This window comes from Salarias fasciatus, chromosome 10 (genome assembly GCF_902148845.1).
Source record: "Salarias fasciatus chromosome 10, fSalaFa1.1, whole genome shotgun sequence".
Lineage (NCBI taxonomy): Eukaryota > Metazoa > Chordata > Actinopteri > Blenniiformes > Blenniidae > Salarias > Salarias fasciatus.
In genome coordinates, this window is record NC_043754.1 from 14398537 (window position 1) to 14412028 (window position 13492).

Genomic DNA, 13492 nt, shown 5'->3' on the forward strand with positions numbered 1-13492 from the left:
AGACTCACATTACTATGCAAGAAGTATAAATATATTTCCTTTCAGTTTGATGAATGTACCTCGATGTGATGTTGTCAGGTCTGCATTGTACAGAAGAAGGACACTAAGAAGATGTACGCCATGAAGTACATGAACAAGCTGAAATGTGTGGAGCGGAACGAAGTGAGGAACGTCCTGAAAGAGCTGCAGATCATGCAGAACCTCGAACATCCTTTCCTGGTCAACTTCTGGTAAGTTATCGTGCACGAATAGGTATTTAAAAGTGTGGTTGCATGTTGCTACAACCCCTAGCAAAAAGTATGGAATCACCAGTCTTGGACGAGCACTCACTCAAGACAAGATCACAAACATGAAACAACCGTAAGGTCTGAGCAAAACCAAAGAATTAAATCTGTTGGAAATTTTACACCTGTACCAAATTACTCATATTTCACTACTTAGAGCTGAAAAATGGCCAAAAATTCTGTTATTTTTCACTTGATTTGTGTCTTTGTTGATGAAAACGGAGTTAAAACTGAAATACTTCTGCTATTATGTGAAATGGAACACATACGTAAGTGGCGTGTATTTCCAGTGTTTCCACTGATTTCACAAATCGGGCAGCACCTTTCTTGATATTTAACACAACTATCTCATCATGTTAGCATACCATGGTGAGTTTGGTAAAAATGTTGACTTTAATGGATCATATTTCTCAATTCATTATATTTGTAAGCTACAAAAATATGAACGCTTTCGTCTTAAGCAATCCCTCTTGTGTTTGTTATGAATTATTACCATCAGCAATGAGTGCAATTTGTAGAATTTTTTTTAAGTAGTGCACTGTGTTTCAGACATTAATTTTCATGGCGATTGTATTTCCTCATTAAACCAGCCAGTGCACACACACAGGGAGAAAGAGCGTCAGCCACTAAAACCAGGCCTTCTAGAAAGGTGTCGACTGCTGAAGAACCCTCTCAGTCCTCCTTGTCCACGTCATCTCGGCTTTCTGAAGCCGCTAAAAGGAAAATGTAGTCTGCTCACTGATCCAAGCGCAACTTTTATGGGCATGACTCTCCTCTCTTGGCAGCCTCCCGTTTGCCTCACTGCGTTTAGCGTTGAGGAGAATCTTTCCCTCAACGCGGCACCAGCCCTTTCAGACTGTTAGAGCTCGTCTAAGATGAGTCATCAGGTACTTTTAAGCAACTCGTTCATCATAATTTGAAAGCCGAAGTTTATTGAGCACCAGGAATCGTACTTTTGAGATGCCTGATGAGTGTGGCTTGTTAAGTTTCCGTCTGAAAGGGATCATTAATTCTTGATAAGCACTCCCACTCTGCATGGTTTGAGAGGAAGCCGCTCTGGTTTTCTGTCAAGGAGGGAGACAGAGAGGAGGGGAAGTCTGCCCGAAGAACAGCCACCACAATCCCCCCTGGTTAGCGTCTAATTTATTCATCCTTCTTCTGATTTAGGGGTCGAGATGCTGTCTGAGGCGTCTCCCTCCAGAAACACAGAAACAAACACCAGAACAATTAAACACAATTGTTTGACTTCTCCAATCAATTATCCTGAGGTCGTTTCTCCCCCTCGACCCTCCATCCATTGTATCACCCTCTCTTTGGACTATCTATATTTTTAATTATTCATATGAGAGAAACAAAGCAAGACTTTTAATCCTCAGTGGGAATAACTGGGAAACATTGAAGTTGGGAGGAAAAAAATAAAATGAAACAACAACGTAGCACCCAGAAAGAGCACAATGGTTCAAAAGAGAGTGAAGGTGGAGGAGTGACCGGAGAAATCGAGAGGAGTGCATTATACAGACTCATCAGACAAACAATGCCAGTGCTTGCTTTCTTGCTTGATTGCATGCTGCGTTGGACAAAATATAAAAGTTGGAAGTTAATGCTGTTGGCAGCGCAAAGCCCCATGGGTGGCAGCGATTTCCTCCAGAGATCTGCTTCGGTCAGCGGTGTACCCAGTCGCCCACTCCCCCCCCCCCCCCCTCTCTCTCTCTCTCTCTCTCTGACTGTCTCTCTGACTGTGTTGACTTGGCATAAGTTATGATTGTCCTGAGGTGAAGCGCTCAAGGTCAGAAACAGAGCGAGATTACCTGCAAGCATACGGAGTGCGACGAGCCGGCCACACACCAGCATGCTCTCTGTTCTTCTCCCTGTGTCCTCTTTATCTTTCACCTCTTATTCATCTTCTCTCACCTCCCTCTTTTTTTCTCATCCTACTCTCCTATTTCCCTTCTTCACCACCTGCTCCACTTCCTTTTTTCCTCCTCTTGCTGTCACTGCACTTGCTACCGAGCTTGACCTCAGATGTCTGCCTGCACAGCGACTGCAGCCAAACAAAAACACACTTGGTCAAAAGGAAAAAAAAGAGAAGAGGGAAAGGCATTTGGATGTCTTAACAAGTCATTTTCCACTCGCAGTAATGACTTTGAAGGAGCTAAACTTTTGGTTTGATTGAAATCACAGAGAACTCTGGTTCTGAAGGATTTTTTTTTTTTTTGTCAGCCTTGGCCGTGGCGAGCTTCCTGCAGTGTGTAAGGGGAGCCCTCGTTGGCACGGCACTGCTCCCATATACTAACACCAGGGACACACTTGCACTCTATAGGAGGCAGACTGCGAGGGAGACACCAAACGCCATCAGCCTTAAGCGCCGCTTCCTCCTTTACTGTGGACCTCGCAGCTAATTGTGTTTGTAGATAAAAGAAATCGAGTAAATGTGAAGAAGGCTCTGTGTGAACTGCAAGTTTTTGACCAGTTTTTGTGTGTCTGCATAATGACCGTGTACTGGTGAAATTCAACTGCACAGAAAAGGTCAATTATTCTCTAAAAATCATGTTAATGTTACTTTGTCATTGTTACTTTTTTATGGAAAACATTGCAATTGAAGAATCTTGATTTTCTGGTCTCTTTTCACATTCTTTAAAGTAATTTTGAGCTATTTTGGAAAAAAAAAACCATGCTTTGGTGGCTGTGATTTGAAGGTTTTCAAGCTAGAGCAGTGAGACTATATTTTGGTAAATTGTAAAACAAGATACTCATAGAGAATTTCCCGTTGACATCCACTGAAATGTTGGACTGATTTGCCATCACGTCATCTGATGTATCTGAATAACGTTGCACTCGTTAATCTGTGGAAAGAAAAAGTTTTTAATCCCAGAGTAATCCTAGTTTTGGTGAAATTGCATTAATTATTTCTATTCAGGAGAATGTGACTTCCTGTAGAGGCTGTCTAGAGTGAAAGGAATTACATAACTGTAATTCCAGCTTTAATGTGTGTTTTTTTTTTTTTTTTTTTTTTTTTTCCAGCAGCTTGAGGACACAGTGACAGTCTGGACTGTTAAAAGCTTACCTTCTTTCATGTCTATAGGACACTTTCCCTTTAAGCCATCCTCCCAAGTGTAAACTCTGGGATATTTTACTACTATGATGTAACGTACTATTGTGGCTTCCTATTGTTGTAAGATAATTGCGTAGCTGTCAAAGGAAAAGCGGAGGAACATTAACAAAAGTCTCAAACATTTTGAAGTCGAGGCTTCGCTCGCTTCAGGGACTCCCTTTTTTTTCCCCGAGTCTTTATATAATCTGACTAATGCATTGCTCCTCTATGCAAAGCAAGACATCTTTCAGAGTTATTCTCCATTCATGTGCATTTTTTTTATTCTCAGAAGAAAACCAAAGAGTAATGTCATAATAGCTCGACAACAAAGAGGTATATTCCTCCAAGAATCCTTTCCGGCTTTGTAAGCGAGGCACGCCGTATCAAACAGGCACAAAAGCCTCCTTGAGTAAGTTTACCTTTTCAGTGAATGAAGCGAGGTCGGAGGAGCTTCAATCCCGAGTGCTGTGAGTAAATGTGACGTGTGACTGTACTCTCGGTACAAACCTTACAATATGTTGCGCGTCTATGTACTGTGCGCAGCACATCCTCGGTTTAGCGCCGCAGGCTTTGAAAACCTCCGTAAAAACAACACGTCAGCGTGTCAAGTAGTCGGCCCCATGTCAAGGTGACCCGACGAACAGCAGCGTTAAACCGTCGAGAAAAAGGAAATGTCATGAACAAACCCAGCGATTCCCTAAAGATAATGTTAGTAAAAGTCATAATGAAAGCAGGAAGACATCACACACTGAGAGTAAAACTTTCAGACAGAAATTCAACTAAATGATCATCTTTATTGGCTCTTAAGTGAGATTTGTCATGCACTGGCATGAACTCCCGGCGTGGATGTACTTTTTATTTCCAGAACGTTGGTGCTCTTGTGTTCAGCTGGCGTGAGACGCAGGCTGATGGGGGCTGTCACTCACAGGGAGCGATTGAGAGAAGGGGTGGGAGGGAGGGAGGTCGGGGGGCTGTCGGCATCGATCCAGCCTGTCACGGTTGGGGCGGTCGGCCGGCTGTTGTCCATTACGGCACGGAGCTGTGGTCAGATGGTCTGAGGGTGCATGTGTGGTTTGCGTTCATGTCCAACTTCTAGAACTGCAGTACGTTGCGCGGACCGACAGGGTTTTTTAATCAGACATGTCTGAAAACAGTTGTTTGTTAAATTGATGAAAAATCTGCTAATTTTATATAAAAATAAATTTTTTTTAACATAGTATTCCTTTTTATTATGAAGGTTTTATTTATATGCCGGGAGCTACAGAGCTACATAGAGTACTCGGTATTATTTCTTTTGCCGTGCAGCTTTACATGTCACCATTCTTACCTTTGACACTGGAAATAAAAAAAAAAGGAAAGTCTTTTTGTAACCACACATTACCATTAGCCTGTGCGCCCCTGTGGATCCTGGAGACTTCCATTACTGGAGTGGCCTGGGGTGCCTGTGCCTCTAAAAGCACCGTGCAGTATGATCTCCCATCAGGCCGACCGCCTGGAGGCCACCGGGAGGTCACATTGAAATGCATGTGTGGCAAACGATAGACAGACAGCGGGAAAAGCGGCGGCACGAGACAAGTGGCAGAGGGAAGGCAGCGAGAGGGCAGAAATTCTTCAGCGTTTTGACAGAATCCACAGCTTTTGGTCAAGATATCAACCATTTAAAAATACTCGACGAGGCAGCTGATGACTGACGGTTGCATTTCTGTGTCGTCTCTCCATAGAACGGTGTTTGGACTTGTTTCAGAGAGGGAGGTACCATGCTTCCCTACAGTTAGAAACATGTGCAGTTTCCCTATGGCTCTTTTCATACGCATTAGTGGCGCTGTCCTATTAATGGCAGCTGGGGTCATTTCTGCAGCGTACCTGTGGCCGACATCATAATCAGTGCCTTTTCTAATTCATTGTGACAGGAGTAGCAGCAGGTCGCGCCAGACTTCATTCATATTCAGCGTGCGGCCGTGGTCAGAGAGCGAGGGAGAGAGCGCGAGGGAGAACGAGAGCGTAGGCTAGATTTCAGAATAGGTGACACTGTTGTTGTCATCGGAGACCAATTTACACTCTAAGTAGGGGGCAGATATTGCTGAAACAGCATAAAACTTAATGCTCGATTAGCAGCAGGTCAGAGGGTTGCAGAGATATCGTGTTGATTAGCAGCTAAACTGAATATACAATAACATGCACTGATGGTGACACACGTCGACTCTACATAATGTTAATATATAATGGTTTTTAGTTGAATGACTGGAATGAAAATTTAGATGTCTGTGCTTATTAAATTCAAACAAGCTTGTTTGTGTTTTTAGTGGGTTTCCTCTGAAACCACAGGAGAGGCGGAGGTAAGTCTGTTGCTCTTGTTTGGTTTGAGGAAGCAACAACCTGCCTCAGTGAGCTGATGGCGAACCTATTTTTGATGGACGGACCGCTGGGAGAGAAAAAACATGGAAATCTCAGCCAAGCATGAGACTTGGTTTTCTTCTTGATTAAACTGGTTTCACGGAGGACTTGGCTGTGACATTGATTGACCTGATGGCCTTGCAGCTCGTCTTTAACATCAACCCATTGTTCTCAATCTAACTCTACATCCACATGCAGTAAATATTTTGACTTTTCATGTAATCTTTTAAGGAAAAAAAGCATTCATCTTCCAGGAAAAGAAAAAAAAACTGGTACCTGGAGTAGATCGCCAGTTCAGTTCACACAGCAAACAACGAGAAACACTCACATTAACATCTAAGAACAACCAGGAGTGACCGGCTAACATCAAACTAATGCTTCTTGGACTGTGGCAGAAAACTGAAGAGCCCGAGTGTTGGCCATAACATGGTGCACGATTTTTTAGGTTTACCTCATGAATGGTTTTAGTTTATTCTGAGGTAAATTACAATCAGCACAAACAAAAGGTTAAAAGCACTAATTTCTCCAGACAGGAAGAATCCACACGTTTTAAATTCACTGCACTTTTTTTCTAATCCCTTCTCCGGGAAAACAACACAATTAACGTCTGCTTTGTGTTTTCTAAATGCTTGTGACAGCAGCCGCTCGGATTCTCTCCACCACAGCCGACTCTGCTGGGTCAGATGTACTTAACGTGTGTGTGAGTGAGCGTGTGTGTGATGCTGAGGCAGCCTTGAGGAAGGGGAGGATGGAAAAAGTGCATGAAATGGTCCAGAGACCGGAGAGAAAAAGAGGAAACGACAGTTAATCAAAAGATTAATCGACAGCCACGTGGAGTTTGTCTAGCAAACACACTCTGCTGTCTTCTTCACTCCTGAAACCATGAAAACAGCTTGTTTTTCTCGTCCCAGTTTGCAGTTTGTGTGAATGTCTCGATAGTAATAGTTGTTATATTTAGCTCCTCGGTATTTTACACGTTATATTTTTAATCTTGCAGTACTGTTAATGAATGTTTCCTGAAACTATGTCAGTATTTATATTTTATGATTACCATGAATATACACTCACAGTTAAAGAAATGCATCCGGACATGATCTCAGAACTTCTCAAGTGATATTTTATTGTGGTTGAAAGGTTGTTTATGCTTCAGCATAGAACCTAAGCAGGAGGACTGTGGCTTGTTGACAAGGAAATTTTAACCATCTACAAAAACAAAGTTGTGTTTGTACGAAAATGTCATCCTGTATGAAGCATCAAGTTCAAGACATTCTTGCTGTGAGACAAAAGTGGTAATCACAGTGTGATATCTATATATCTTATTTAAAAATCTCAGAAAAATACAGCTTTTTTTCCTGAAATAAACTACTGACAGCATTGTTCGTTCTTAAAACATACATCTTGAGTTATTAAACCTCTTTGTTTACGTATCGGAAATTTATAGCTCTGCTTTTTCCAGCTCTGTAAAACACAATCCTGGTGATTTTATTGTATTAAGGACAGTCTCCACTTACCATGATGCCCTCTCTCCTGGATGTAGTGTCTGTTTGACAGAATACAAAGTATGTTCAGAGTGTTAATCCTTCCTATCATGAAAACTTCCTTCTGTTTAATGTGGATAAAGCACAGAGACGTTCTCCATCATGTGGTCGCAGGATAATCTTTGTCACATAAGTCTCTGTTCTACAGACAACAGGTTTGCTTTGGTTAACCATAATCTGTGTATGTTTACGGTAAACCTTTTCCAGACTTCTATTGCTTTTGAGTGACACACAATAGCATGTATTGATCCATTCAGGTAGGATCAGAAATGGAGACGTATCTTTGTGCAGCTCGGTGTGACTTTGTCAAACTCGCGTGCATCTTCAGGACGGACGTATCACATATAGTCTTTCCAAACTGCGAGGCGGTCGCTTGTTAAGTGGTCTCAGCATTATCTGAGCCTTAGCAGACAGTTTGGAGTCAGCTCAATCAATCCTCATCCATCCAACGCAGAAAAGCACCACCTCCCGTTTATTAATGGAGCGCAGGACGGGAAGGGAGTTCAAAAAAACTACCTTCAGATGGACGGACGGATGGATGTTTGTTATGTTTGGTATGATTTCCCTATAATTTCTTTCATAATTGAGCTTTTTGTTTGGAAGAAAACTAATTAGCTCATGGTTCAGGAGTAATAGGAAAAAAAAAAAAAAATAGTGCTGTCCTTGTTTCGGGGCTTTGCAGCAGCAGCAGCCACTCAATAAGAAGTCCGGACTGCGCTTACACAGACCTGCTGTGTGCGTCAGTGTCTGACTGATGGATGAACAGATTGATGACCACAAGTTGCATTGCTAATTAGAACGTTCACTACGCACAGATCGGGGACAAACATGGGAAAGCAATGCTTACAGTGTGCAGTTCGAGCAAGATTTACAAAAAAATGCAGCTATTGAGCTTTAAGGTACCCAATTAATTTTTTTTTTTTCATTAAATGCATGCTTCTATTCAGTAATGAAGCTACAATTCATCATTTCACACACACCCGGTATTGGTGGGATTGACGCTGTAACAATAACACTCTGCACATCAGTTCATGTAAAATCCCAGATTATCTGTTTGTTGATCACTAATGGAATCACAACAGAGATTATGCTTCTCTGATTCTCCTGTAGAAATGAGAAATAAACAGTAGCTTGTAGCTGACGTTACCCCATCGTGCGTCATCATGTTCTAATGCAACGTAGATGCTTTAAGGCCAGATAAAATGTGCTTCTTCTTTTTTTTTTTTTGCTGTCCGTGTTTAATGATAAATGTTATCCCCAGTGAGCAGTGATCTTCTGACTCAATACAAACATCAGTGCTCTGTCTAGGTAGTTGTGTGGATTAGAAATACGAAAAAAAATGTGAAAGAGGGAAATATATTTATCAGAATGGTTGCAAGGGGATCTCCACATCTTCATGTGAGTGTGTGACGTGTGTGACTGTCTCCTACACCCTGAAATTGTGTAAGGCTGAATTGAAGGACGACAATGTTCATTCCAGTCTTTTGTGTACAATATAATGTTAAAGAATTAATTCTCTGCTAATTTGCGTCACTCGTTAGCTTTGGCAACGTGTCGAGTGTTGCCTCGGGCAAGACTCCGCCACGAGGTCCGTGCTTCCCTTGAAACGCTGAAGAGCCTGATGAGTATTTTCCTTCTGCTCCTCCTTCGGTCGTACAGCGTAATGCAGCATCTGGCCTCAGAGAATACAGGAGGCTTATTGTTTTCTAACACAAATGGATATATTCGATGATCAGTTTTCAGCTGTTTGATACTGACAAAAGGTAAAGATGTTTTTTTCTTTTTGAAATCATTTCAGGTTTTGGATCAAACCATAGCATCATACAGTTTTGGAGCATTTTTTTAGGGGAATCACTTTCTAGTGAGACCTTTCGTCAACAAAAATATATCAATAGACGAAGTCTCCTGCTATCGACTCACTTTTGGAATATATTGAAACGATGAGTCACATCTGCAGGTTAGTTTTCTGCTCATGGATATTTGTGGCTCATTTCTGACCTTTACATTTCCTTGTATCATAGTGTAATAAGAGGCCTGCTCAGGTTTTCAACACGATAAATATTTCAGCAGTTAAGTGTATATCAGATCATAAATGCATGAAGGAACTCTGACGGATGTTTCTAAGTCGTACTGATACTATCGATGGATTGCCAGCTACATTTGGTGAGTAAGAAAGTAGCAGTTTTAAAAGATGTTGACGGTGGCAGTGGCTGATGGGAACATTTGCTGAACAAACCTTGCAGCTCAGCCTCTGCTGCCACATTAGCATTCCTCAACCTTTACTTTTTTCCACATGGTTCGGTTGACCCTGCTTTCTATTTTTTCCCGCGGCGTCCCTGCGGCCCGTGCGACCGCCCTTTATTCACGCCGGTCGTCCCCCTGCAGGTACTCCTTCCAGGACGAGGAGGACATGTTTATGGTGGTGGACCTGCTTCTGGGAGGGGACCTGCGCTACCACCTCCAGCAGAACGTCCACTTCTCGGAGAGCACCGTCAAGCTGTACGTCTGCGAACTGGCCCTGGCTCTGGGCTACCTCCGCTCCAAGCGCATCATTCACAGGTAGGAGTCCGTCCTCTTAATATCAGTCGGTTAGATAGTTTTTGAAATTTCATACGCCCCCATTTTTTTTAATACTTGGCAGAGGTCGAGTAAAAAGTACATTAATGCTCTTTCTTCCTTGGCTGTCGACTCCAATATCATTTTTCTAAAATGACTTTCCCACCACTGTGCTGAAAGGTCAAGATGCCTGACATGAAGGTCACGCCTGACACGACAGTTTACCGGGAGCTGCATCATGAAACGCCCCAGTTCTGTCTATGCTGCTGTATCGATGCCTCATTTAATTTACAAAATGCAGGTTAAGTGCTTTTTAGGCAGAAATATTTGCTGCTATGGCAGAGCCACTGACTCTGCGGGCCAAGAGACGCATGGCCTCTGCCAGGTGTTATTCTGAGCTCTTGAAGTGACTCAGATCTCGGGATATATAGTTACAGTCAAAAGTTCTGCCAAAATCCATTGAATACATGGAATAAGTGAAGCAATCATTACGGTAAAGCTACAACTCTGCACTGGTTACAGGAGCTTTGTTCATATTGAAATAAAGATGTATAAGATAAGGTTGTTTTCAGTGAAAGATACGTTTGCCTTTTTGTTTTTATTCCTGTGTCCTTGTTAAATGACATCTCAGTTGAACAAAGGTCACGAGCTGAGAAGGTTATTCAAAGAAACATGATTCTGTTTGTGTTTATTGGCAATTTCTTTGTCTGGGTGAGAATAACTTGCACATTTCACACTTCATGTTTTAAAGAAAGAGATTTTCTGAGATGTTCATTTCGGGATGACCTTGCAGCTCATTGGAAATGGAGAAAAAGTTCTTTGTTTTATGACATTTAGACAAAAATCATGCTTTTTTCTTATGTATAGGTTTCATTAAACATTTAAAAGTTAATTTTTCACCTGTGTCATTGCTCATATATATTTCTAAGACATAAAAAAAATAATTTGACCTAGCACAACAAAGTACAGGTGTCCCCGACTAAGAATTTCCATAGTCGAATCTGATTCGTCCGATTCTGCCAATAGTCGACTGATAGTCGAATCTATCATCTTGTTTGGTGGAGCGGGGGGAGCCGCGGGGGCTGCGGAGCATGCCTACACAGGGCGTCGGAGCAGCGCAGCACAGTGCAGAGCGGTGCTCACAAGGTACACGGAGCGTCGGCGCGCCTATGCCTACAGCCAGCCCTGATTGCACTAAGAATAATAAAAAATAAATAAATAAATAAATAAATAAAAAAAAGCAGTGCAGCCAGGTAAAACAACACTTATTTTTTTCCCTACACACTGAAACATAGACTGGAACAAAGTGTTGGTGACTCTAAACATCAAACAAATGAAGTATAGTTCAAATGACCAGAACCAACCCCACTTCAAACAAACGGGCTAAAGCATGTCATTTATTTATATCTATAATCTCTGCAGATAAGCTCACATTTTTTGGCTAAACAATTTCTCACATTATCTGCTCAAATTAAATGAAATAGGCTTAATTGCACTGTGTCGGTCCTTTTCGCAGCGCAACAATGCAAAAACAAACACTAAATTAAATAGAATTAGCCTTTTAGATAAATAAAAATAATATAATAATAACCTAAAATATTACAATTAAACGAAATAAAAGCATCAGCATTAAAAATGAGAATTGAGTAACAGAACCGTCTTTTATTAGCCCAATTATCTGGCTACTTACCCGTTTAAGGTGGAAAGCCATGTTGTTGTGAAGTGATATGAAAGGACACAATCTGCATTTGACTTTTTTTGGATCATTTTTGACTTGGTCTGAAGTTCTGTTTTTTTTTCCTGACATTTTGAGCCTTTTAAAGTTAAACCAAATCACCACCGAGATGCTGCTCTGTGACGGAGCTCTGCGCAAAATCGGATTGTGCCACTCACCATGGTGGTTCATTCACAAACACTAAATAGATAGAGTATTGAATAAAAGTACAAGTTAAGTAAATTTTTCCACAGTGTATTTGATAGGCTAACATGTATATCAAATAGGCTTTATATCATGTTTATTTGGAAAAAACAAGCAATTCTATGTAAAATCAGTCATTCCGCACCCCCATACAGCTGTGATGGAATGGTCCTCGTTTAATAACCACATTTTTTCGATGCTTCGACTGCGTGATTGGTAGTCGAATCAGGCACCTTCGAACGAATCATCGAATCGTCGACTATCTGAGGACAACCCTACAACAAAGTATTGCAAATAACCAGTGTTGCCATTAATCATTGACATATGTGACTGGTGTATTCTGCATTGGGACAAGACGAATCAAAAACAAAAGTCTGCAGATGTATTTGACAGTAAACGGAGTCCCTACATTAAAAAAAGAAAAATCATTTATGTTTACCCACATGAATTAAATGAGTTTCACTTATATAGCACCTTTCTTCTGCTTTAGCAGCCTCATCCACCTGGTTGATCGCATTCACACACACAAGTTCAGAGTGAAAATTAAACCCATAAAGAAAAGGCCAGTGCCTCCCTCTCCGATCACATGCATCAATAGAAATGGGAGAGGAAAGCAGGAAACCTTGTTTTTAAGGAAACAGGGTTCCCGAAAAGCTAATTAATAATAGTTCCTCTATTCTGCTATGGAGGCTGGGGCACAGCAGATACAACAAACAGCGATTTTTGCAATTACCATAAAAAATACAAATAAATTGAGTATTTTTGGACCAAAATTATGATATTTGAAGGGTTTACCAAGTAATTATTCGTCAAAGAAATAGAATCTGTCTTGACAAATATGGGGCACACAAAACAATCCAACCAACCGAGTGACTGCGTGTTTTACTATTTTTGTCTTTAAATGAGTCCTAACTCCACCACAGGTGCATGCATTTTTCACATGGCCAACTTGAATAGTGCATGAGCAGTTTCAGCGCTCTGATCTGACTGTGATCACCGCCGGGAATCTGAGTTTTAGATTAAGGGAAAAGCAACATTAACAGTGCAAGAACTTTTTGAATAGTATTAAACAGGAATGCAGTGTGTTTGCAGACTTTCTGAACTGACGCTCGTGTCTAAATGGAAAGTTTACTGGAAGAATCCGAGTGATTGATCGCAAAACTACTCAGAGAATAAAAGCTTCTCTGGCCTGAGGACTTCCGTTTCCACTCTAGATGAGCAAAGAGGTAAACACAGGAAAGAGAGGCTCTCAGATCATGACTAATAGGAAACATCACTGAAACAGAGAAAACTAATTTATCAACACCCCCAGATAACAAATTACACCATTTAACATTAAGCAGGCTACTTGCTCTTGTCCATGCTCTTAAGCCTCCACAGGAAAAGAGAAATGGGATGGGTTATTAATTTGCTTATTCATTCCGTCCACTGGGGGATATGAATATTTAAATTATGTTTTTCTATTTTAGTCCTAGAGAGGATAGACTTGCCACTTGATGCGCAGGTGTTGGGGGCGTTTGTTTAGATGGAATCAACATCTTTTCAATCTGCATTCATTATCATCAAATAGAAAGAGAGGCTGAAAGTAACTCTCAGCTCATCTCTATGGAAATTGAATACATCATTTCCTGCCTCAGATGTGGACGTGCCGACTGCTGGTACAGCAAGTTAATCCATTTAAAGTCCTCTGATAGCATTTGTGCACGTATGC

General features: G+C 41.3%; 1 protein-coding gene across 1 annotated transcript in view; it reads left to right on the forward strand.

Annotated features, from left to right (window-relative positions):
* stk32a (serine/threonine kinase 32A) overlaps positions 1-13492 on the forward strand; it is a 46486-nt gene that overhangs the window by 6286 nt on the left and 26708 nt on the right. Inside the window, exons 3-4 of the mRNA XM_030100635.1 lie at positions 79-230; positions 9693-9866. Of these exons, the coding sequence (XP_029956495.1) occupies positions 79-230; positions 9693-9866 (326 nt within the window). The remainder of the gene's footprint in view (positions 1-78; positions 231-9692; positions 9867-13492) is intronic.